This window comes from Odontesthes bonariensis, chromosome 13, assembly GCF_027942865.1.
Source record: "Odontesthes bonariensis isolate fOdoBon6 chromosome 13, fOdoBon6.hap1, whole genome shotgun sequence".
Lineage (NCBI taxonomy): Eukaryota > Metazoa > Chordata > Actinopteri > Atheriniformes > Atherinopsidae > Odontesthes > Odontesthes bonariensis.
This window is the reverse complement of record NC_134518.1, coordinates 26,493,096-26,518,522: the sequence shown is the minus strand read 5'-3', so window position 1 is coordinate 26,518,522 and position 25,427 is coordinate 26,493,096. Positions and strand designations below refer to the sequence as shown.

At 41.8% G+C, this 25,427-nt stretch overlaps 2 protein-coding genes across 2 annotated transcripts; both read left to right on the top strand.

Moving 5' to 3' along the window:
- The first annotated feature begins 370 nt into the window (after positions 1-370).
- On the top strand, positions 371-11,141 carry bend4 (BEN domain containing 4). Its single transcript, XM_075481799.1, has 6 exons — positions 371-1,047; positions 3,678-4,211; positions 5,707-5,798; positions 5,941-5,967; positions 6,159-6,399; positions 8,680-11,141. The coding sequence occupies exons 1-6, from the start codon at positions 585-587 to the stop codon at positions 8,910-8,912; spliced, it is 1,590 nt and encodes a 529-aa protein (XP_075337914.1). The 5' UTR covers positions 371-584; the 3' UTR covers positions 8,913-11,141.
- A 1,106-nt stretch (positions 11,142-12,247) lies between these two features.
- Positions 12,248-24,231, top strand: rab11fip5b (RAB11 family interacting protein 5b (class I)). The gene is made up of 6 exons (XM_075481798.1): positions 12,248-13,008; positions 14,883-15,412; positions 16,792-17,401; positions 17,996-20,422; positions 21,381-21,516; positions 23,311-24,231. The coding sequence occupies exons 1-6, from the start codon at positions 12,629-12,631 to the stop codon at positions 23,569-23,571; spliced, it is 4,344 nt and encodes a 1,447-aa protein (XP_075337913.1). The 5' UTR covers positions 12,248-12,628; the 3' UTR covers positions 23,572-24,231.
- Positions 24,232-25,427: the final 1,196 nt, after the last annotated feature.

Below are 25,427 nucleotides of genomic sequence, written 5' to 3'. Positions count from 1 at the left end.
GTTTGACTATGCAGGCCTTAAAACTGGCAGATTACCCGATAGGCTTAAAAACAGGGGGGCGTGATGCTATAGCTCGTAATGATGATAATAAAAATGACTACAATTTGTAGTTTGAAAATGTTATCAGTAGTTTTAATTTTGCCAAGTTCCTTTGCTTATTTTGAGCTTGAAATATTTGGAAGCCTTCATAGTGGTTTGTGTTCCTGTTTTCTCGGGAGCAAAATGGCCTCTGCCTTTTCTTTTTTTGCAGGATTTCGTTCAGCGTTTTTGGTAGATCAGTTTGAGATTGGAACTAACTGCAATAGCGCCCCGTTGTTTTCGGCGAGGATGCTGGTTACAAAGAAGGCTGGCAGTGGCGCACAAGTCCCGCCTGTATTTCCCTCTGGAGGAGTCAGTGTTGGCGCATCCGACCGGGGATTGGAGCGGCGACTTGTCAGTAAATTAGCCCACCCTTCACACAGTGTGTGTGAGGGAAACCAAGCCAAACGGTGACGATCGGATCCCTCACTCATCAGCTGTCTGTGACACTAGTGCGCTACAAAAGCAACTCACAGCCGTCCGACGCGCTGTGACACCTGGCCGGGATGGAGGGAGAGATGCAGCCCGCAGATGAAGGGCCCTGCGCCCCGAAGATGTGCCGACAACAACGGGGTCCATACAGCACCCTGAAAACCTTCCAGAGCAAGAGCTCCACGGGCAAGTCGCGCTTTGACCGGTCCGCCGTGGTCGACGTGCCTCTGTTTGGCGACGGGCATCATTTCACTTTTCATCCCGAGCAGCCTCGTTCCTTCCAGCAGCACCATCACCACCACCAACAGCGGCTGCCGCAGCCTCACCAAACCAGCGTCACTATCAGCAGCAGCCAGCATCACCCAACGCCTCAGCAGCAGCAGCAGCAGCAGCATCGTCTCCCATGTGAGACCAGGCCCAGCAGAAGAGTCCCCACATCCACCTCAGCGGCGGCATCTCTCGGTTCCCAGCAGCGGCGCGCCGGCGGCGGCAGGGAGCCCAGATTCTCTCCGGACTGCACTTACGGGATCAGCACAGGTGGGTTTCAAACTTGTCCAGAGTGGGTAATGAAAGTGACCCCTAGTCAGGTCAGGTCTGGTCTGATCCGTCACTCATAGTTTCTTTTCATTCAACAGTTACAGTAATAGGACTTCTTTTAGTCCTCCTGACTAACCTGATGGAGGTGTGTATTTTTGGTTTGCTTACCAGATACCGGCCAATAAACATTGAGTAACTACAGTTAAAAAAAAAAAACTATATTGAAAGGTGAAAAGCAGCATCTCTTTTGTTTTCTCCACATCACCTGGTCCTCTAATTTTTGCTCCCATTTCTCCCTTTTTGTCTCTAGTGATTGATTTGCTCATGTAATGAGAGCAGTCATGATTAAATCTCATGTGCATGTGCTCAGAATTACACTCTGTGTTTGTGCCTATCCGTGTGTGTTTGTGTTGGCAATAAGGGCCCTCACCATCTCCTGTTGAAGCACATTGTTCTCTGCTCATTTTTCTCCTCAGCTGCTGTTCATTAGGGGGCTGTGCAGGAAGAAATGTGGTCCCCATGTGGAGGGCGGGTCCATGGGAACCAACATTTAGATGAAAGCAATGAACCTAATCCTGACAGTTACAAAATTAAAAATTAGGCATTGCATCCTTTAATCAGATATTAATCTCTTTATCACCACAGGCTGCAGAAGCCTGGTGTGCTGCTGGGTTTTTGTTGTTTTACAGTCAAGTGTTCAACCGGAGTTAATAGCTCCATATCAACTAACCTACATGAACTGGTTAATTTGTGTACATAATGCCAAATCTTTATTTTAAGAATGTCAGTATCATATACTGTGAATCTGTGCTAAACCAGTGCAGATGATCCTATTGTTTGCATCTGTTCTGATTTGCACATGATCTTGTTATCATTTATGGAATAATCCCACAAAATCTTATTGTTCCTGCTCTAATAAATCTTCCCGCTGCACATTTGATGCACCATCCAATCCTAGTTAAACGTGTCATGCTTTCTTACTGATAATGACACATCAAAGTGCTTTTTATCTGCACAATAGAAACTACTTACTGTCTCGCTCGTGGCTGGGTATAGAAAAAAAAAAAAAAGTTGATGTCCTTTCTTATGAGGAGCAGCACCAGAGACCCTGGAACTCAGCAATCAGTTCAGCACACAAACGCACAAATTGCATTGAAAAGCCTTTCTCAAAGAGTTGTGATTAAAATAAATGGGCCTCATAAATTTGCCTCTGCCAACCGTGTTGTTTTTAATGAAATTTTATGAGGCTCTCAGCTCACAGTGCCACAGGACTGGAGAGGGAGGAGAGGGGGGTGGGGGTACAGTGCGAGGACGAATAATATCAGATACATCTCGACGGGTAAACAGAGACAGCACGCATATTAATAAATGCGACACATCTGCGCCAGGCTGATAGACACGTCTGAGCGAGTGGCAACGCCGCAATGGCTGCCTAGAACTCATTTTGTCCGTGTGTGTATATTTGTGCGTTTGTGTGGACTCATAATCATTACATAGAGGTGTGTGAGACCATTCGATTGAGACGTGCCTGGACTACCAGGAAAAATGTACACTGAGGCTTGTTTCTGGACAATAGCCATGTGTTGATTGTCTTGGTCACGGCACATCTTCTGACCTTATAGTTTATTGACATCTGAATAAATCAACATAACCAAGCTGACATTTCTATAAACAGAGGAGCTCACTGAGTGCTGCCAACACTTTGCCACAGAAAGACCAAGCGCACACAAGTAAAAGGAGGCAACCAAGACTACAGGAGATATGCTTGACGTGAGCAGTTGAATTCTCTGTGTAAATATTGTACATTTGCCAGCTGGAATAATTGGTGACTTTGCCCATTAAGATTCATAGTGAAACTGTGTGTATAGTGGATCAATTAAGTGTTCTGGAAACAATTTAAACCTAATGTTTAAAAGAAAATTGTACAAAGACAACTGAGACATGCTGCCATCTTCTTTGGGTCTGAGTAAATTTAAGCTGGACTGAGGCGAAGTGGAAAACTGTCCTGCGGTCTGAAATTTATGGAGGATAAGAGGAGATAGACCATCTGGCTTGTTAACAGCTTTCAGCTAAAAAATGCGGCATCTGTGATGGTGTGAGGGTGTGTCACTGCAAATGGCGCAGGTGAGCTGCACATCTGTGAAGCAGCTTAATGATGAATGATATGTACAGCTGCTGGAATGTTTTCTGCCATTCAGAGGACATTTTTTCTCAGGAAGTCTTGATTATTTAAACAATATTCCGTTAAACCACATACTGCAGGTATTACAACAAAGTGTCCGGGTGCTAACCTTACCTGCTCGATGTCCAGACCTGTCACCCATTGAAAACAACTGGAGTAAAATACAACAAAGGACGCTGAAGTCTCATATCAAGCAAGACTGGGGAAACATTTAGCTCTTGAAAAGAGAGCAGTTTGGTTCCTCGCTTTCCAAAAGTTTACAGGGGATGTAGTACAGTGGTAAACGTGGTGTCCCAGTCCCTGATTCTTTGAAATGTTTGCTGGCTCAAGCTGAGTGTTTAGCAGACAGTTGTTTCCTAGATCAAGAGAGAGTCCTTAATAATGACTCACCTGTAGTGGAACTGCCACTGCTTCTGACCTGTCTTGACTTCTCCTCCCTCCGCCACAGAGAACCGTCTCATCTTGGATGCCTTCGCTCAGCAGTGCAGCCGAGTCCTCAGCCTCCTTAACAACGGCCGTCTCCTGGAGACCCCCTCGTCCCCACTCACCTCTAACATCAAGTTGGAAGACGGGCGAGAGGACGCTCAGGGGCTCCCCTGCTCCTCACAGGGGAAGCTTAAAGCTGAGGAGAGCTCCTCCACCACAGATCCCGAGGAGGAGGCCCAACAACAGACCTCTGCAGTTCTGCGCATATTCACAGACTCCCTACAGAACTATCTGCTCTCAGGGCCTCAGCAACACGAGCAGGACGAGCAGTGCCCGTCAGCAGAGCCTGGTTCAGCTGTGTCCCCTTCAAGACACAACCTGGGAGGCTGGGGTTCCCCAACTCCTTCAGAGTCATACGGTCACCCGTCATCCACTCTGCCCGAGGAGGAAGAGGAGGAGGAGAGCTGCTGTCCACGCTGCCTGGAGCTCGAGCAGGAGGTGTTGTCTCTCCAGCAGGAAAACGAGGAGCTTCGCAACAAGCTGGAGAACATTCCAGGTGCAGTAAAGATTTCACTGGGTATTTAAGCGAAATCTTCTGATTGGACGAGAGTTTCATCAGTTCATACTTTTGTTTCTGCAGTGGCAACAAATCAAAGCAGCTTCTGTACTCTTTCATCTTTACACCTCCTTAGGTCGAATCAGTATGTACAAAACTGAGAAAAAAAACACATTATATGCTGACTTAAGGAAAATCTCCTCTATGCATCGGGTCATGCTGTACCCCACAATGCAAAGCACTGCAACAATTAGAATAAATGTGGAAATGGCAGATGGTGACACCCATGTGTCTGTGGTGGACAAAAAAAATCCTCATCTAAAACAACAGAAATAGGAGGAGGCCCCACTTTACATTTGCAGTGCAGTAAGGCGATCTAACACCAACTACATCATGTTTCATGCTGGAGTTTTTGATCCATAAAGTTTGAATCTGTGGATATTTTGAAGCAGCAGCTGTGCACATTTTGTTTAAGGAAGAAAGGCTCCACTGTTGTGCTGTGAATATAAATCTATAATTGTTTACACAATTTAATCAAAACAAGGGAGTTAATTGTATCTGATGACAAAATAACAGCACTGTGAGTGCTCAGTGTAGTTATCATCAGGTGTATCTCTTAATTGCCCTGTCATCACCTATATAATCTTAAACATAAAAAACTCATTTTGCAGGGGGTTTCCAGGGGTCTTGAACCTTGAAACGAAATATTATCTACACTGAATTCTTAGCTCCGTTCACCCTGGCTTTACGAAATTCCATAGAAACTATATGATCCAAATAAATGATCCAGGATTGATTGCTCCTGCTTTTGAGACAACACCTCCAGTGCTATGAAATATCCTTTTAGGAGGCCATAGAACCCGCCATTATCATCTTCTGTTGAATCGCAGCATAATCGAGATCAGAATACTAATTTATAAGACAAATACACTGTATTCTTGGAATAACAGTGTCAAATAAAATAAACAATCTGGATACAGTGTACAAATCTGGAACTTTAAGTCAACCCATAGTCTTTGGATGAAAGCACCTGAAGTTCTCTTGATTTTCCTCTAAATTCAAAGCTTTCACTCCCAGTCAGTTCTAAGCGACGCACAGAAGACGTCTGTTGCGGCCGTCTTTGCTTCAGGTCGAATCTTATTTAACTCCTCTCACTGAATGTGAAAGGACGCTATGAAAACAGGCCCATCTCTGTCCTTGTGCGGATGTGTCAAAGAACCTCATCGTTCAGATTCAAATCCACAGTATTGTGACAATCAGGATTATGTATTCTTTGTGTACCGTATGTGCTGTAATTACCATCAAACCCTAGACACAACCATGCAGAGCTTTGGTGCTGAATAATAATAATAGGAAGAATATTGTCTCAAGTTGCATTAAAAAAGTATATAGAAACTGTGAGGCTGACAGATCTGAGCGGCTGTTTTTTTTTTCCAGGGAATTTTTGACAACTGGGTTTCTATCACCACTCACGTTATCCTGTGTTTTTTCACAGTTCCCTGTCAAAATGTTCTTGACTACTTCAAGACTGTTCTTGAGTTTCACAACCAGCTGGTGCAACCGGTGGCAGAGGAGCAGCTCACAGAGGTGAAGACCAGCTTCATTTTCATTATTCACAGCATTTAAACGCACGTGTCATCATTAAGGAGTAATAAACATATCAGATCATGCATCATCCATGTCATCAAGCGGCGAAAACATGTTCAAATTAAAAACTGTGTCTCTACAGGAGGAGGAACGACAGACAGTATTTGAGGTGTGTGATTTGATTTCTTAAATCTTCTCTTAATCTTGATGTCTTTTAGTGTAATTTTGTGCAGGTGAAAGAGGTCAGATGACCACTACATAGTGTTGCAGCTGATAAATGAGAATATGCCCCATTTAGTTCAGTTGACCCCACACCCGAACTCCCTCTGAGTGTCACTCCTGCCGTCCGCTTCCCTGCAGGGCAGCAAACAGCTTCTGGAGAACTATCCTCTCTTCATCACTAATAAGCAGTGGGACGAAGCGGTCAACTCCTCTAAGAAAGACGGCAGACGGTTGCTGCGCTACCTGATCCGCTACGTATTCACCACGGATGAGCTGAAGTTCTCCTGCGGTTTGGGCAAAAGGAAGCGTTCGGTGCACTCAGGAGAGCCGGGCCTGGAGAGACGACCGCTCAACCCCGTCAAAGTCAGCTGCCTCAGAGGTACGTCTCTTGAAAAAGGGAGGATTTAGAAGTGTTTCTATTTCAGAATCAAAACAGCAACTGTCTTCATTATTTATGGCCTCATAGTTATGCCAAAAAAATGCTTCCATGAATGGTCGCAAACATACAGTATGTGTCAGACAAGATTTGTTTCACTTGCATTTGCTTCGGCTCTTTCATTTAATATTTTCAAACATAAAATAATCATATCTTCATGTTGAGCCAAAGGTCAGACAAATGTCTACATTTGCAGTCATGTGATTTAAATGGATTTAATCGTATTTATTTAATTCCAAAGATTTCCACAAATTAGGCGGTTGTTTTTCTCACATATATGTCATAAGTGTCTGGTCTATGCTCACTTGTATCTGTGAATATTTGTTGTTAGTGAGGGGCACTTCCCTAACATCTGAGATGTAAAGTTCACAGAGAAGTCTGGAGTTCACACGTAAAAAATCTAAAAGCCAATCACTTTCCACTGCTGCCAAAAGAGCCATGACAGTTAGATTGTTTTGAACGTTTTCAGAGCAAAACACAAACCCATTGTCAGCCACTTCCAGCCACAAGCTGTCAAATGACATCTTACAAATGCTAATGACACCTCACCTAGCTTTCTAATACCTCGGCTAGTTGTCCGAGTGAACAACCGACTCTTCGTCTGGATTGACAGGGGCCCAAACACGTAAAGATGACTCTCTCAGATGTTTTCTCCGTAGCTATATTCGTGGCTAAGTCACTGTGGGAATAAGAGTAGATGCCAGGTTCATTTTCATCTTCTTTACTTTCTCAAAAAAAAAAAAAAATTTCCAAGTAGAAAGGTATGTTAAAATAAAAATGAGTCAAAGCAGAGCATCTTCACCTTAGAAAACTTTAAATAAATGACACTACATTTTTGCCATCGTCCTTATCTGTACCTCGGCTTGTAAACTGATCAGCCACAACATTAAAACCACTGACAGGTAAAGTGAGTTACGGTGTAATCTTCTGCTGTGATAAACCTGCATTCTGGCATTCACGTAGAAAGTACTTTTACTCCTCATATATACGTAAACATTTTTGCAGACCACTCATACACCCCACATGTAAAAGCACTCCCGAAGAGCTCCCCCTGCCTGACAGCTGTGGGCTCTGCAAAAACTGCTTAGGAGGGGCTCAAAGGACGCACCAAAGACTCTGAGGTGTTCACTTGGCCTCCAAACTCAACAGATATGTAGCTGATGGGATCTGGTGACATTTTTTGGAGTCCAATTCACAAAGACCCGACCCCACAACCCACGGCATAAAGGATCTATTACACAACATCCTAGAATCACACTCCAGATGTTCTTTGTTCCCACCCTCACTGGTCTGAGATGTTTTGATGGAATGAGGAGGACCTACTAAATCAAATGCTATGGCTGATCGGTGTACATACAGTGTCAGTTATGGTGCCTTATATATATACAGGAATGGGCCTTTTCTAAACAAGTCAGCTGCCCGACTTTGCAACTGTTAGATTAGAGAGTTTTCAGCTCTCCTACTTCACACCCCATCTTTTATTCTTTTCAGTCAAACAGGACATGTTTTTATTTTCTTGTTTTTACCAAGATAAAGATTGTTTTGAAATAATTTACCAGAATCTTTCTCCTCTTCATGACGGGAGACCAGATTAATTCATGCTGTAGTTTTTTTTATCATAGTACGCCACAGTTAAAGACAAATCACCATTAATTTCCCATCATTTCATGCCGTTTTTTCTAAATTCAAAGTGGGTTGAATAATACTGGCTGTCTCACAGGCCCATTGTTTCCAGCTCAGTCTGTAGAGCGCTCGTCTCTCAGCTGCAGGATTATCGGTTCAGTCACTGCTGTCTGACTCTCCAGCCAGCAAATTGTCTGGTATATCTCATTTTTTCTCCTCTCCCCTTTTGAGAGAGAAATCCATATTGTTGATCTCATGAACAATTAAGCGTTTGGCTGTTTTTTATTCATTCATTTCTTTTTTTAATTGACATTGAAACATGAAAAGACACTTAAATAAAGAACACATTCAATACTTGTGTTATTGAACCTGCACCAAAAACTCAGCTGTGACTGAATTTGATGAAAATAATCATAAGAAAACATCCATTTTAGATACTGAAGCTCTGCCTTTAGCTATTAAGTCTTTTCATCTTTATCACTTCACCGGCTATCTCCAACCAAACTCCAACGTTCTCCACTTCAAACACGGATTTAAACAAAGAATTCTTTTGAATTCCAATAATACAGAAAATTACATTTCAATTCCAAATCTTTCCAGAGTTTATCCGGATGCACTGTGCCTCAAACCCAGACTGGTGGATGCCTTCAGAGGAGCAGATCAACAAGGTGTTCAGTGACGCTGTCGGCCACGCCCGTCAGGGCAGGGCGGTCGGAACGTTCCTGGGCAGCAGCGGCAGCAGCACCAGCAGCCTCTACATGGACGGCTTCGACGGACATCTGTCACAGGATGAGCTGTATTTGAAAGGTTGCCAGAATGGCCAATCAGACTAAAGTTGAAGGACAAGTGTAAGAAAAATGCTTGAAATGTAGCTGTACAACAACATATCCCAAAACACAGACCTTATCCTGTCAGTGAAGAAAACATTCCAGAAGAAGTTTATCATACAGAATATAACTTCAGTCCTCTTCTCAAGTAGTTTTATAGCTCATTTGTTGCCATTTTTATACCTTAAAATTTGTTTATTTAAAATTTGACTCATGATGGTTTGAAATTAAACACAGCCGGAGTCTTCCATATGCTACTTTTTCTATGACTTGACATTTTGCGCACTTGTGAAAAATGACATTTTTGTTTTTTCTTCTTCTTATGTTTTTTTTTTTAAGGTGAAGTCATTTCAGTTGTTTTGTGGTGCACACCATACTACATGCATACTAAAGTTAGACTCACAACCACAAGTGAAGCTGCACCTTGATCTCATCCATCATAGAAGTAGCATTTACATTTTGAATTCCTTGTCACTGGCGAAAGCACCTTTACCTGCAACCCTTTTACAGGAGTGCCTCTGAGAAGTCATGTTTTGTTACCTGTAGATTTGCACTTTGATTCCAATTTTTTTCCTAATTCGAATCAAATCTGATGCTTCGAGCTTGATCTCTTAAAAGGGAGAGTGTATCCAATGAAATGCGTTGAAATTCAGCTTGGTTTGTCTGATTAAAAATGTGTTCTTTTTGGGAAAAATTTTGCAATTGTTCTCATTACAAAGTTAGACACAAACTCTGTGTTTTAATCAGTTTTCCAACTTATTACACAATTGCTTCCCAGGACCTATGGTGGCCTTGAGGTGACAAGACAAATCACAAAAGCAATGTGCAAAAACCACCAACAACCGAACAGAAAACGTGTTTCACATAAAGATTTCAGAACACAACACAGCGTTTCAGCAAACACGACAGTGGAAGATGGAAAAAAATAAAAAAACAGTTCAGAAAATATTTTTGACAAACGTGATAAAATTTCAGACAAGACATCAAAACAAAAGAAGCACGTCAATAACAACAACAGAAAAAAATAGTAAACACAACAAGTCAGAAAACACACAATCTTGCTCTTGTGTTTTCACAAATCCTTTTTTGGCACCTCAGGGCCACCGTACTAAACAACTCTAACCAAAGTTTTTCTCTTTAACAGTTCAGCCATTTTTTCTGCGGAATTTCTCTCATTTTCAAAGATCGCACGAAAATCTCCTTGTTCCGTTTAGATTTAGTGTGTAGCAGCGATATTAACACTGCTGCGTGTTCTTCATATTGTAAAGTTAAAAACAATGATTTATTGGGGATTTTTTGAGTGTCTACAGTTTTTGTATTTGATCTTTGTTTTGATTTGTGATTTTATGCATCCTAACAGAAAGGTTTGTTGGAACAATCACAAATAAATTAAAAAAAATATCCCCATAATATGTGGTGGCAGAAGATGGATCAAATCTTTTGATTTAAGAAAGCTGCCGTGTGATATTGCCTTAAACATGTTGGAGGACCTCCACGGTGTAACATGTTAAAGCTGCGTTACAGATGTCATCTGATGTGTGTTGTTTCCTGATAATGACTGAGAGTATCCACTTCTGTAGTGGAAGAATTCGAGCATGTCTTCTTATTTGCACTTTTTATTCTTGTTGTGGCCAAACCTTGAGAAGCTGCTGGGATAACCGTTTTTGCTCTGGTTTGATTTGATCCTGACAAACTCTCACTTCGTGAGACCGTTTTCTAGTTTGAATGTAGCAAGTTATTCGGTCAGTTCACCTCATTGACAGTGCAGTGTAAATGTGTAATATAAAGTACAAAGTTGTTGTGTGAGGTTTTCTTGAAATACCACGTCTCCCTCTTTAAAAAGCCAAGTAGAAAAGTGCCACAGAAACCTTAAAACGATTGGATTTTGTTGTTGTGTTGCTGTTCTGAATGTGAGCAGTGGTTTCGTATTTACTCCTTCACCCTCCAAGTGGCTGTTATCAACACTGTGAAACATCAGTCAGATTTTTACAAATCTCAGTTTCTGTTGTTTTTTTATTTCTAATAAATAAATTAAGCACTGAGGCTTAAAACGTCTGTCTGTGTAAATGGGAAGCAAATGATTAGACGTGTGAAAATGCAGTTAATACTTGTTCTCATTTGATTTATTAGGAATGCGACTTTTTACTTTTGAATGCTTCACCTATACTGCAGATTAAGGTTTGATATACATGATTATTATTTCAAATATCCAACAGGATATGAAAAAGTATTACATTTCTACCCACATATTTGTATTGTACATCAGTAATAATACATCATTTTAAAGGGCCAATTTGTTCCAACAACTCTTTATCTTTGACATTCTGACATGATTACTTTTCTTCTTCAGACTGATATCTTGGGAATTTGTAATAGTACTTCCACACAGGTATTAATAGTGCAATACCTCCATCTGACTCTCAGTGGGATAATTATCCAACATCCCAACTTATCTAGAAATGAACATACTTTTTGTTGAGATACAGAGTGAACATGAGAGCTGATGTTGAATCACTCATTTCATGCCCCCACAGTTAAAACAGCCCTCACCTCAGCAAAAAGAAAAACATTACAGACACTTATCTTAACCAATCCCCCGAATAATCTTCTCAAAGTCCATGAATATAAAATCAAAAAGAAAGTTTGACTGTCCCAGAGTGTGCTGGCTTCTTATAACCATTAGTGTTGGGCTTCTCTCAGCCTGATATCACTGTGAAATAGTTCAAATCACTTGCTATACATGAGCATGACATCACAGGTGTAAAGGGAGGTTGTGGCTGGTAGGTTGTGTTAGTTTGTAAAGATCTAACAGCATGTGGTTATTTGATGGAGTGTAGTTTCTTCAGTGATGATGCTTGCTCTCTGAAATCCACAAGGTGGCATTACCGTTTCAATGAATATAGTATGAAGATGTTTCCAGTCAATGTAAAATATATAAATTCATCTGCAGATCTGTGCAGAGAAATAAAGGGATAACATTGCTAAAAAAGTGCATATACTGTAAAAAATCTCGATTAAAAGCCTGGTCGTTCTATGAAAACAACTTGAATGTAATGATAATTCTGGTTTTCCATTTACTTTAATATCCAGGTTATTTGTTAAATGAAAAAAATAATATGAGCTGTAAAACACTTAACATCAAAAGAGGAATCCTCTTGGAAACTGAACCGAGCACATTTTCTGCTGTTTAAGCACAGACCCACTGCCTCTCGTGCATTAAGGCCTTTTCTGACAGCACAACAGAGCTCAGAACAGCTTCTGTGTGTCGGTGGATCTGATAAAGCGATGGTTGGGTGTTTCTCTTTAATTCTGCGGCATCTCACACACTGTATGTGGGCCTGCTGTTGTGGAGGAGGGCGGGCCGTGGACACAGTGAGCAGATTTCGGACCGTAAACTGATTGGTGATGCGACATGTACGGAGCATGGACTTGAGATGATTCCTGCACACAGCCCGCCTCATGTGATCTGCATTGATTGAATTTGGACAGAAGGAAGAGGCTGAAACTGGCAGAGGCCGAGTCTGTCGGGAAACTGACCTCGGGTAAACCCTCAGAGGCTCGGCGGAATTTGGAGATTTTTCTGCAGAGGTAATTTTGCGCAGCACGGAAACTCTGGCGCGTCGCACAGGGGGGATGATCACCGGATCAACTCACAAGACACACCACTAAGTGAAACTGCGACTGTTGGGGGGCACACAGGCGACCCTTTGTAGCGGTACAAGATGATGTCACTGATAGATCTAGACGATGATCAGCGATGGGTGCCCACTCATGTGAATGTCACCGTCCTCCGCGCAAGGGGACTGCGAACCAAGGGCAAGCACGGCAGCCGCTACCTGTACACCATCATCCAGGTGGGGAAGGAGAAGTACACCACCGGGTTGGTGGAGAAGGCAGAGGTGCCCATGTGGAACGAGGAGTGCTGCTTCGAGCTGCTCCCTGGGATCCTGGAGGACGGCGGCCGGAGCGCCTACCCCCCGGCGAGCGGAGACCTGGTCCTCACGGTCATGCACCGGGTGCTCATCGGGCTGGACGTGTTTCTCGGTCAAACCATCATTCCCCTTGATAAGATATTCCAAGACGGAGTGTGTCCAAGAGATGAGTAGGTTGGGTTTTACTTAATGCAGTTTACATGTCAGTTTACTCCTGACACATAAGTGATGTGTCATGTTTTATGTGTGACAGTAACTCCATTCTTTTTTTGAAGAAGAAGAACCTCGATACAGCACTGACGATCAGTCACGTGCGTCTTTTTAACCCCAAAACGCAGCAGCTGAGAGTTAACCGATTATCTTCTACAAGCGCGTCTAGTGGTGGAGTCAGGTGGTGTTTTGCAGGACGCATGGCTGCGAGCTGCCTTAAAGCCGTACAGCATCATTACATTCCTGCCCTGTGGACTGATTTTGCAGGCTACTCCAGCAGAGGTTCCCATCATGCACTGCTCATCAACAAGATGAGTTGCAGTTTCCACTGTGGCACAACAAGTCATGGCTTAGCCAGAGAGTCTCTATTTTTATGCAAAATGTAACATATTCTGCCACACATATAGTTTCAGACTATATAATGACGATATTAGAGGATACTGTGTACTTCACCAGGCCTTCTTAGATACAAACAAAAAGAAAAACAACCAGAATATGGCCTTTTATGATATGTTAATCAAGTTATTTGTGGCCTCTGAGACAGAAACACATTCTTACTTTCTTCATGCTTTTGTAAAAAATGTGATTTTAAGAACAAGCTGATCTTTATTTTCAATTAGTGGCTGTAATCCATTTTTAAAAGATTGGTTATGCAGTGTAAAAAATGTTTCCACCAAAAATTAACCTCAGCCAAAGAGTGAAAAAAAACCCAGTGTTTTCTGGAAAAGTTATGATAGACCTCAGCTAACTGATGGGGGTTAGAAAAGGCTGTACACAGTCTCAGTGTATTTTTATTGGATCTCTGCAATATATTACTGGCTGTCAAGTTTTGAGAAGGTCCAACATCATACTGTTATAATGCTTTTTGCAGAGTATTAACTTTAGCTGAACTTTTCAATCAAAGGGCCATTTGTGGGCCTTTCCCCTCCAAACACATGTCTTTAATCACAACTTTTTTGGATTGCATGCATATGAAAAAAATCTGTCACATGTTGGTGGAATAGCCGTTTATTTGAGACAGTTTAAATGTGTCTTCTTTGCTACAAAGAGAGCCTTGGATGCTCTTGAATAATTTATTGTTCAGATTAATTAAATAACTGAAAGAACGTGTCAACACATGAATGAGAAATCGCAGGCCAGTTCGACTTCAAAATCTTTGCTTTCAACATTCATTCAAGACCAGTAAATCCTGGATTTAGCTATTCCCAACTACAACAGTCCTCAGCAGGAAAAATATATTTTGCTGTGTAGACTTGGTGTAGAATATCCGGACTAACTGATGGTCATAGAAACAACAGATGACATAACAGGACTCATCAGTGTTATGTAAAACACTTAAAAGTGTACAATGGAGTAAAACAATACAACACATCTGGCTTTAATTGTGGCTTCTCCGCCCTCTACGCTCAGTGAATTCCTGCTGTTAGTTTTGGCTCTATGATATTTTCTGTGGTCCACTCACAGGACCTCGGAGGAGGAAACAGAGGATTTAATTTGCTGACCCCTCATATGTCTCTGTGTCTTTTTATGTAAGCTCATACACAGGCATAGATTGAAGGATTTCAAGGAATTCGGGTTGTGAATTCCTGCTCTGAGGTTTATGAAACAGGTTTTTAAAGGCAGAATTTAAACACACCCCCTGAGCTGTATTCCCAGATTATGTAACATGTGGAAAGCTTTGCCAAGAGGACATTTTTGTTCGTTGTTGTTGTTTTTGTGTTTGCTCAGTTTGTGACTGTGAATGGCTGCACTGCCCAAGTTCTGATTTAGGCTTTAACACTTTATCACAGCACTTAAGATACATTTCTCTTTGTGATGTTGACTGTTTCTGCAGATGGTTCAAGCTCAACTCAAAGGCAGGACGAAAGGAGAAGGAACGTGGTGAACTTCAGGTGACAGTCCAGTTCACCCGCAACAACATGACGGCCAGCATGTTCGACCTCACCATGAAGGACAAGCCTCGCTCCGCGTTCGGCAAGCTCAAGGATCGCGTCACGGGGAGGAAGAGGGGGGACGTGGAGTCTTCCTCTGCCATCGTGCCAGGTCGCTTTGCTGCCCTGTCCGGGTCTGTGGGGCAACCCTTTGGAGAGGAGGGAGGAAGGGTGGTGGAGTCCCAAGATGTGGAGATTGCAGAGGAGAAGAGGAGCAAGATGAAAGATTTCTTCAAAGGAAGGCTGCGAAAGTCTTCTGACACCAGGTCATGCTCCTCACTGGCTTCAGAGAGCAGTATCTCTTCCATGGCTAGTGATAACCTCGGCCCTCCACCCAGTCTGGATCTGCTGTCAGACCCCCCCAGCTCTCCCATCTACACAAGCAAAGTGAGAAGCGACTCCCTCTATGGAGAAACAGATTTAGCTAAGAAAGGTAGGTTTTAGTATTATTCACATGAGACAGAAATAATAATTAAAAAACAAAACAGTTTTCTTAGTGTTTTGTAGCAGAGGTTAGCATCATACACAACTCAGAACTGAGTTGATTGGAGTGGATTTGGCTGAGGAGATAAAGCGGTTCCCCTCCAATGGGAGGGTTGCTGCTTTGAGTTGTCAACAAGATCAGAATAGTTCTCAGTTGGCAAGATGTAGGTCAATACCCCAGAAAAGGATATTAAAGGAATATATTGTGTACCTTCATACACATTTTGGCTTTTCAAAGCAATAAAATACAACAAAACGTTTTATTTTTCTGGGGCCAGAAACCATTCTACAAGATTTAAAGGCTTGCTGAGATGAAACCTAACTTCCTGCTTGGAATCCTCCTCATCAGTTTTTTACTGGCAATGAGTGAAAATTCTGTTGAAAAGTAAAAACTCACCAACTTATGTAAGGCTTTGTTTGAATCATCTGTTCCAGTCCTGGAGATAATGGAAAAAAGCTGCTGCTTGTGAAAAAGGTGGAAACTGACATAATGGAGTGCTTTGGATTCCAACTGACTTAGAAATGAGCTATTAGCTACATATGCACCAAACAGTTCTACGGGCCCAGTGACAGACAACATATTACACCTTCAAGGGCTTTTTCTCTGGTTGCATTCACACCATAGAAAGGAAAGCTGAATTGACATGAGGCTGGTAGGTAAGAGAAGAGTTAAATCACAGAGTAATTCTATTATCTCATATTAATAAACCTCAGGCTTCAGTGTCACATCATTCCTTTCTACTTCGTATAGGATTTTGGATGCTAATGTTGAGAAAGGTTGGTTTAATAATAGACATTTTATCAGTGTTTTCAGTTTTCATGTCATGTGGATTGCAGTGTTGTGCTCGTACGCTTTCTTAAACCATATAAAATCACAAATCAGCCAAAGTTCCTGTGATTTGGACACAAAAAAAAGAAATGGAGCTGCATACAATGACTCCAATGACAATGAAGATGTTCCTGAAGTCTGAAGCAACTACTGAATATGTTTTGGTGCTTGAGGCACCGATTCTAAAATGAAATGGGATTCCTCTTTGGTCCATGCTCCACCTCTACTCTAATCTCCTCCAAACAGATAAACAGACAGACGAGCACACTGCACTGAAAACAGAACTTCCTTTGTGGAGATAATGCGGCTAATGTTGCCTTCTCCTGCCCTCACGTGGCAAAAGAAAAAAAGATTCAAATTCAGCTATTGCTCCTTTCTGTCACAAAAGAAATAGAAAACCTATTACAGGAACTAAATATCACACTCATCAATAAACCAGTTCTGCTAAACCTTTAATTTTTATTTGTTGTGATAATGAAGTTCTCGTCTCTTCTTAACAGTGCTCACCAGCCAGCACACCACAAAGATCCTCACACACAAGCGAGCACTCAGCGATGAAGCTCGTAAGATAACGACAACCTTTCCTCGATCAAATGTTGCAGTGGAGTCTCTAAAAGGTCAGACCATGACTCAGTCCAAATCATCCTTGTGTATAAATGGAAGCCATGTCTACGACTCAGAGCCATCGACTCCAAAGAGCTCTGGAGCGCTGCCATCTAAACTGGTTCTGCTGGAGAAATGCTCCCCCTTGTCTCGCTCTCTGCAGAATCTGACCAAAAGAAGTGAGGACAAAAGTTCCTTTGCAGAGGGCAGACGCTGGTCTTTTGACAAGTTGAAGAAAGAGGAAAAGGAGGAAGAAAAAGAAGCTCAGTCATCATCTGCCTCAGATCGGGAAGCTCAGACGGGGGGCCGCCATGTAGAGGCAGCGTTGCCTATGGTCTCCTCAGCTACTAATTCACCTGAGAAAGGAAGGAAGTTCAGAAAGACGCTATTCTCTGCAGGGAGGAGTGATTCTCTCCCAGCTAAGTCAGACCTAAACCAGGCTGGCTCAACATCTGAGGGGAGGTTCAGAGGCTGGTTTGGCTCTGGTGACTCCCAGAACAAGCCAAGGTGAGTCAGGATCATTTGCAGGGTTACATCTGGGCTTCACACTCTTTAATGAATTTACTTTCCACCAGACTGGAGGCCTGTAAACAGATGGGTGTTTTTTCTGCTTTCTGCTCATTTGAAAATGGAATTGATATAATTTCACCATTTTACAGCCATGCTGTATCATCATCTCTCACTATATTCTCCACAAATAGCACTTCAGCATTGCATTTTTCTTCTTCTTTTTTTTTAACTGTGCGTGTTTCTCTTTTAAAGTTACACCATCACAGGAGTTTGGGGGAAAAAAAGATGTGATGTTGAAATGAGCTCACCCTACACAGTAGCTGACTGTGCAGGTGGTCCTTGAATGCTACAATGCATCTATTTATGTTTTATTTGCTTAATTATTTTGCAAATGGGCTTTGCTTTTTTAATTTGATTTATGTTTCCATGAGTCTTTCCCTTTATCTGCTGATATTTTGAGATTGAAGTTAGTTGAGCAAAAATGTCCTTCTTTGTTGAGGCATATCAGCTTGCATTATGTTTGTATTCCCCATCTGGTAACCTGGCACATCATTAACTAAGAGGACTATTGTGCCCTATTTTCCTCCACAGGCTGGAAGTTTCTCCTAAGGTAGAAAGCAGCTCAGACGTACCCCCCCTTCCCCTTCCTCCTTGCTCCCCTGTACCTCATCAATGCTCCTCTCCCTCTGCCTCCCCCTCTGCTCATGTCTCACCCGATGACTGCAGTCACATCAATCTCTTCACCCCTTCCTCCTCCCCCTCCTCAGCTCCCCTCTCCCCTTCCAACCCTTTCTTCCCACGTATGCAGCACAACCCCTTTTTTGAGGAGCTTGTAGCAGAAGAGTTGCAGAAGTCGCTTCCATTGGCACCGTGCTCCTCCTCTGGCTCATCCCCCTTTCATTACATCACTCTGCCCTCCCAGCCCTGCGCACACAGCACTGTTCTTGAAGTCACTGATTCAAATAATGTTTCCATAAAGCGGGAGCGCCCCAGGCCAGTAGCTAGGCAGATATCCCTCCCTGCATTATTACCCAAAGCAGCCACACTTAACTCCCCTAACCACTCCGCCCCTTGCTCCACATCTGAAAGTGCAGGAGAATGGGATGAGTCGTTTGATGCATTTGCCTCTAGCAGGCTCAACTCTCCTAAAAATAGTCTTCCCCCAAAACAGCCCACAACCAGCCCAACTTCATCTCATAAACGCGCTTATCCCCCTGTTGATAAAGCACAAGAGCTCCAAACGTGCAAAGAGGAGCCTCCACCTTTACCTCCGAGGAGAATTTTAAGAACTTCAGTTAATGAGCTTTTCTCTGATGGCTGGCTGCATAGAGGCCAGGAGCTAGCCATCCACAAAGAAGCCTACCTCCTCTCTCAGACTGGTGTGGCCTCACTACAACATGGCAGAGAGAGTGACTGCAAAGGAAACAGCACATCTCCAGACCCCAATGCAAGCAGCGAGACCTCTGACTCCGCCAGTGTCCGCTCTCAGCCATACACAAGCATTATATCTCCTGAAGTAACATCCAAAGAGAGGCTGAAAAAGTCTAGATATGAACCTCTGGAGGATCAAACTGATTACTGGGGAGGGATGTTGTTTGAGCAAGACTTGTATGGACGTGTGTGTGGAGGAAATTATGGACAACCCAGAGTTAACAGTCTTCAATTATCAGTGAATGCTGAGGAAACTGCTGGAAATAAGATCATATCTAAGAACTCATGCTCCAAAAGGCTTGTCGAAAGTGACACATCCATTAATGATCTTTTCAGTATGTCGTCCACTACTCCCTCCAAGGCACCACATAACTCTTGCACCACAGTGGGGGAGATGGTTGAAAGTATTCCATGTGAAACCACATGCATCAACAACAACATATCTTTTTCACTAACATTAGGAGATCTGAACATGAATGTGGACAACTCAGACTTTAGTTTTATTGATTCTGATGGATCCTCTCAATCAGACGCAGCTGATACCGTTAAAGATATCACTAATTTGAGTGACACATTTCTCCCAGAGGATTCGCAAGTTGCTGTTTGTCAGAAGGAGACCACACTTGAGGATTTGTTCACTTTGAAGGACACCTACATAGCTTCAATGAACTCCTCTTTTGAAATAACTGCATCCTCTAATAGACTCTGCAAAGTACCTCCGGTTTGCCAAGACAACTGCCAAGATTGTCGATGTGAGTGGAATAATGTCACACCATGTGGTCACAGCCAAGAGACTCCTGCGTCAGTTTCACAAAATCCAGCATCGAATTCACCTGGCGTTGAAACAGAATGTAGAGAAGAACAAAGGAGAAGAAGTGACTTCAAAAACAAGAAGGACTGTGACGATAATGGAAACCCAGGCGACAAGACAGCCAAACCAAACCAGACTGACTTGTTCTCAGGGGTTGTTAGTGCACGAATAAGACCGAGAGGAGCTTCCCGACAGAACAGCTGTGACAGCCCAAACAGTCAAAGCAAAAGTGGGGACAGAGAGTTTGAGCAGTTTTTATCCCTTGTTCAAAACATTTCAGAGGTGAGTGAAGGACCATTATCTTATCAGCCCACTAAATCAGCTCTGTCTTCCTTAAAAGCATTAGATAAGCAGACAAATATCCTGGAAGATGTCATCATTAGTAACCAAACAACATCAGAAGTGTCATTAAAGGAGAGCGCAGCATCAGAAAAACCCTCTGGGATTAGTTTTGAAGACCTCCACGCGAAAGTTGCACCAAACTGCAAAACCCCTTCCAAGACAAAGATTGGGAAATCTTTGCAAGAGCCTGAACCCTGTTCTCCCTCCACCCATTCTGCACTCTCCCTATCAGCTGATCCCTCTGTCTGTTGCCCCCCCATACATTCCTTAACCATGGGGCCCAGTGGTGGAGCCGGCACTACGCTGGCTGTGGCTCCCTACACCTCCTCCTACTCTACCACCTTCACCACTGACCAGCCCCTGGTCGATGCACGCCACTCACTTTTGCCTGAGGAGACACAGCCTGCTAGCAACCTGCCCCATCAGGAGAGCAGGTGAGAGTCCTCACACTAGGACATGACTTCTGTAGGTACTTACAAGCTGCGTTAAAGATGCACTCAACAAAAAATGTAAATGGGATTTTTTTTTTTTGGTTGCTGATATATTTTATTTTCTGCTGTGCTGGCTTGTTTGATGTTGAACGCATTAATATATTTAAGTTCTGCCTTTTCATTCAATATGATTGGATGACAGCTACTGTATTGCTTCTGGCTTTGCTTCACGTTTATGTTATTCATCTCATGTTTTCGTTTCTTGTTGGCTTTTGTAATTTTGTTGTTTTCTAATGATTTGCACTGCAGAAAAATTAGCTGCTCTTGCTGCTATTCTGGCTACCTGGTAAAGAAAGCTATGTAGGTGTTTATAGTAGGATATCTAAATGTTCTATGAGAAAACTAAGTGTGGACAATATTACTGGAATATCTTTTTTTAAGCATGGGACAGTGAAGAACTACTGCCGTTTTAAATTCAAAGTCTCCCAAGAAAGAACTGACTCCTTTGATGTATGCAAAAAGAATAAATAAGCAGAAGAATAAGGAGTGAACAGTCAGGAGTGCCATTTATTTTAATTGCTGATTAAATGATACAGGGTGCTAGAAATGATATTTTTACCCTGACTTTAGTTACCAAAATTTCTAATTGGACTCCTGGGCTTAGTTCCTACAAAAATCTGCTAAAAACTTGACTGATACATCAGTATTTTCTATCATCAAACATGGTACTCCAGACCTCCTGTACTGATTACCTTTCCTTCATATAGTTAAAATGGTTGATCAGCTTGATATGTTTAGCTTTTACAGGATGGGTATTGATTAAATAAATACTACTTTACCTCATTATTTGATTGGAAAAGATGAATAACTCAGAAGCTATGTGTTGTAGAAGTTCTGCGTCTCTGATAAACAGAGAGTATGCCAGTGTTGAGATGCTAGTGCTGACGTTTTGATTTTGCAGACCTCATCCAGTGAAACCATTAACGTCTAGCCAATCAGAGAAGAAGGATGGTCGTTCTGTTCTTGAGAAGCTTAAATCTACCATCCACCCTGGACGCGCAACCCATCAGGCCGCAGCTGAACCTGAGAGGAATGAGGTAGGGAAGGTTGTTTGACCTTTATGCAGGACTTAATCAGTTTTTTTTTACCACTGGAGCAGTCCACCACTATATAGATCATATGAAAATATGCAGCTGCTCCCTTTTAGACTGTGGCTGCCTCTTTCATTGAGGAGAGAAACCCTGATCTCATTACCTCTCTCTAGTGTGACATAATTCTTTGTCCCAGATATGAGTCTCTGTCCTGGGACCTTCAGTGCCACCTGAAAATGAACAGAAGTAAGGAACTGTTTCCATTTATATAGCTTCTTATGCCACGGTAAAAAGTATTTTAGATCACGAGGGTTTCTCTATTATTTCTGCAGCTGTTGTAGTGAATTTCATGGATGTGAACCTGCAGTGGGTGAATCATGAAAAGCACTACATGTGTGTTTTAAAGATAATGTCACCCCTTGTCCTGTCACTTTTTTTTTTAGCCTTGTCTCCCAAATAAATAGAACAGCTTTATTATTTTCTTTTTGAGTTTGATGCAACATGTTTAAAAGTTGGGACTGAATGTTGAAAACACCTAGTTGTTGTATATCTCTTAATGAATTAGGTAGAGCATTCATGAATGCCTGAGCCTTTGAGAAGTAAAGATGGGGAGAAGTTCACCACACTGTGAAAGACTGTGTTGGACAGACAACCACGATAAAATGACAGTCTCTGTAAATGACAAAATTGGGTTTATTTCCCTTTTTCAAGAAAATCCCAAAAGGGTGAACAAGCTGTGGGGGAGAGAGGGGCTGTTAGGTTGTGCCAAACCAAGGAAATAAATAAAACTTTATATGGGTGGCACCAACCAATTTACCTAGTGTGCATAACAGAAAGAAAAACCTACGTGATGGGAATGTACAGGGTACCCCAAACTTACCTAGCCCACAAACTTTCGAACAACAAACCGAGTACAAAGCATGTGTCCTGACTCCTGATTGGTTCCCTCAAGCTGACAAGCCAATCAGGGTAAATTGGCACCAGCCTGCACACTGAGCCAGTGAAGAGACAGGAAGCACAAAGAGGGAGGGGAAGAAAGTCAGGCAGACATGTAACACACACATTCAGCAAGTCTGTTGAAAGTTGTTCGCAAGTTGAAAGTCAAAGCATTGACCTTCCAATTGGAAGATAATTGCTGTCCGTCCTGAGCTACAGCCACCAAAAGCATGATCTTATTCTAAGCCAAACCAAGTAGTTTAGATTTCTCTCTATCACTCTAGTCAAGTGAGGTTATTGCCTAAAACCAACCAGTAAGTGACAAAAGTATTAAGTATATTAATTGAAAGTACCTCAGAAGGGGAAAAAGGTTTTATTTTGGTCTTGAACAGATGCCCCACGACTGAAAAATGCATGAATGATTGAAAGTGCCATCCGACCCCTCCTTTGAGAATGATCCTTCTTCCGATATGGCAACACTCATATAAGCCCTATTTGCTGCTTGTAGTGGTAGGACTTCACATGACATTTTTATGGGTATTTACCTATCATACTTATATGTATGAACAAACAACTAAGATGATTGTTTTGACTTCTTTCAGTAATTCAGTGCTAAACCACATCTCACACATGGTACAAGAGGAAAAGAGCCAAGATGCTTAACTAGTGCAGCCTGCCTATCTGCCAATGGCAACATCTGGTATATCACAAAACTAAAAAATACAGTGTGAGGTCCCAAACTGTTGAACAACTGAAATCTTCCACCAAACAGCAGTTGTTTCTTTTCAGTCCATAAATGCAGAGAGAGTTTTTGCCCCATGGTAATACATAACACCTCTTCTGCTTCTTTCTCCTGTGACATAGGAGCCGGCAGTGGACAGAGCGGCCCAGTACCAGCACCTGACCAACATGGAGCTGATCTCCCTTCTACTGCAGCAGGAGATGGACATGCAGAAGCAGCAGGCAGCCTCTGAACAGCAGGGGGCGCAGCTGGGGAAATGTGAAGCTGAGCTTAAAAAAGTCAAGTCTCAAGTTCGAGACCTGGAGGACTACATTGATAATCTGTTACTGCGGATCATGGAGCAGACGCCCACCCTGCTTCAAGTGCGCACAAGGCACAAGTGACGACCGTGCTAGTGTGCATTAGGTGGTTTGGTGTATTGCACATGATGTATAGCCTCTAGAATACAGTTAATGGCTGGGAGGTCTTATTCCAGAGGCTGTTACAGTCAAAGAAATGCTCCCTGAGTTCTGATCTCACAATCATCCAGGTCTTCTCACTGCTGATACTGCCCTGTTGATGTAGACACGATATTACCCATGATGCATGCTAGTTACTATTTGGCATAAGCAAAAAACAAAAACATTAAGCTATGATAAAAAGCTTCTATGCAAACAGATGCAAATGGATATTTAACACATGCTTACTAGAATAAGTTAAGGTAGTCAGCTATAGTCAGTTTACCTTTAAAATCACTGCTTTTACATGTGTGCAGAAATAAATACAGGCTGAAGAGTTTGGAGTGCATTGAATGAGCTCTTCTGGGAATAAAAATCATGTTAGCACTTACGTCCTTTTAATGATTTTCACAATGTTTTATCTCAGTCAGTCCCAACTGCAGTGAAGATCTATAAAAGTAAACTTCAGTTGGTGACGTATTTGATATTAGAATTTTAAAATGAGAAAAAATATACTAAATATATCTGTATTATCTATATATCTGTATATTGCTGTACGGTGAGTAAAAATGCAACAATCACGTCTGTGCCCCAAAATACAGAGGATGAAGCTTTTTTTTTTTTTTTTTTTTTTTTTTTTTCTAACCCATCCACCACCAATGGAGGACCTTTTTTCTTCTTTATCCTTTTTTTTTTTTTTTTTTTTTCTTTTTTTTCCTATTTAATTAAGTCTATAACATAGATCAAAACACAATTTACATAGGCTGTTTCACTCATGATAATGATAATAATAATACAAAACAATAAATAAAAATAAAAAAAACATTAAAGTAAAAGAATAAATGATCACTATAACAAAAAAAAACATTTTATAGCAAATCTATCTTTTTTGAGTTACCTTTTAGGCTAGTTTATTATTTTTTCTTTGTCTCAGTTTTCCCAATGTTCCCCTTCTATAAGTTTAATCCATCGTTTTCCATACATTTCATTATTACCTCCATATGTCATCCCAGGATGAAGCCTTCTTTTATTCATCTTTTCTTTTTAGATTTTTTTTTCACAAAATATTTCAAATACACTTCCGGTCCCTTACAAACTAAAACAATGGAAATGTTTTGGGTTGTTTTTGTCTTCCATTTATCTGGAAATGATGTTGTTTTACTGTAGGAATAACAAAGTAACAGTATGCAGTAAATTAAAGTATAAGTTAAGAATACTTAAGTTTAAGATTACTTTATTGTCATGTACACGCGAATGTCAACACCAAATTACTCCTCCGCATTTGACCCATTCAGGTTGGCACCTGTTGAACACAAATGTTGAGCACAAGGTCACACTCATGGAGACAGATGCATTTCACTGGAGCGGTGGGCAGTCAATTTCTATCAAACCCTTTTTTGGGATACTATATTCTAATGCCACATTAGTACCACTGTAGCTATCTGCAATGCTTTCCATGACCGCAGTACTGTAATAAAATAAAGTGCACATGAGCTAAAGTTTGTAATTTGTTTTTGCTGTTGTTATTGATTAAGCTTCAGAAAGACTCCAGAGAGATCATACTGTTGTTGTGCGCACAACAAAGGGAGTCCAATTTCACCTCAGGTGAGCAACAAAATTAAGCAGTGTGTGGCACCTTGTAGTCACTGAATGCACCATTAACTCCTCTAAATACCAAAGTATTCTCGTGTCAAATATGAGGCCATCTGTGTGACATTTAAAGCTAGGCTGAAACATGTAAAAATGATCTCAAACATACCAGAAAATCTACAACAGAGTGGCTAAAAAAGAAATGAATCAAC

Coding starts and splice junctions, on each gene's coding strand:
- bend4 (XM_075481799.1), top strand. CDS start 585: ATGGAGGGAGAGATGCAGCCCGCAGATGAAGGGCCCTGCGCCCCGAAG. Junction 1,048..3,677: donor CACTTACGGGATCAGCACAG/GTGGGTTTCAAA, acceptor CCTCCGCCACAG/AGAACCGTCTCATCTTGGAT. Junction 5,968..6,158: donor AACGACAGACAGTATTTGAG/GTGTGTGATTTG, acceptor GCTTCCCTGCAG/GGCAGCAAACAGCTTCTGGA.
- rab11fip5b (XM_075481798.1), top strand. CDS start 12,629: ATGATGTCACTGATAGATCTAGACGATGATCAGCGATGGGTGCCCACT. Junction 15,413..16,791: donor AACAGATTTAGCTAAGAAAG/GTAGGTTTTAGT, acceptor TCTTCTTAACAG/TGCTCACCAGCCAGCACACC. Junction 21,517..23,310: donor CTGAACCTGAGAGGAATGAG/GTAGGGAAGGTT, acceptor CCTGTGACATAG/GAGCCGGCAGTGGACAGAGC.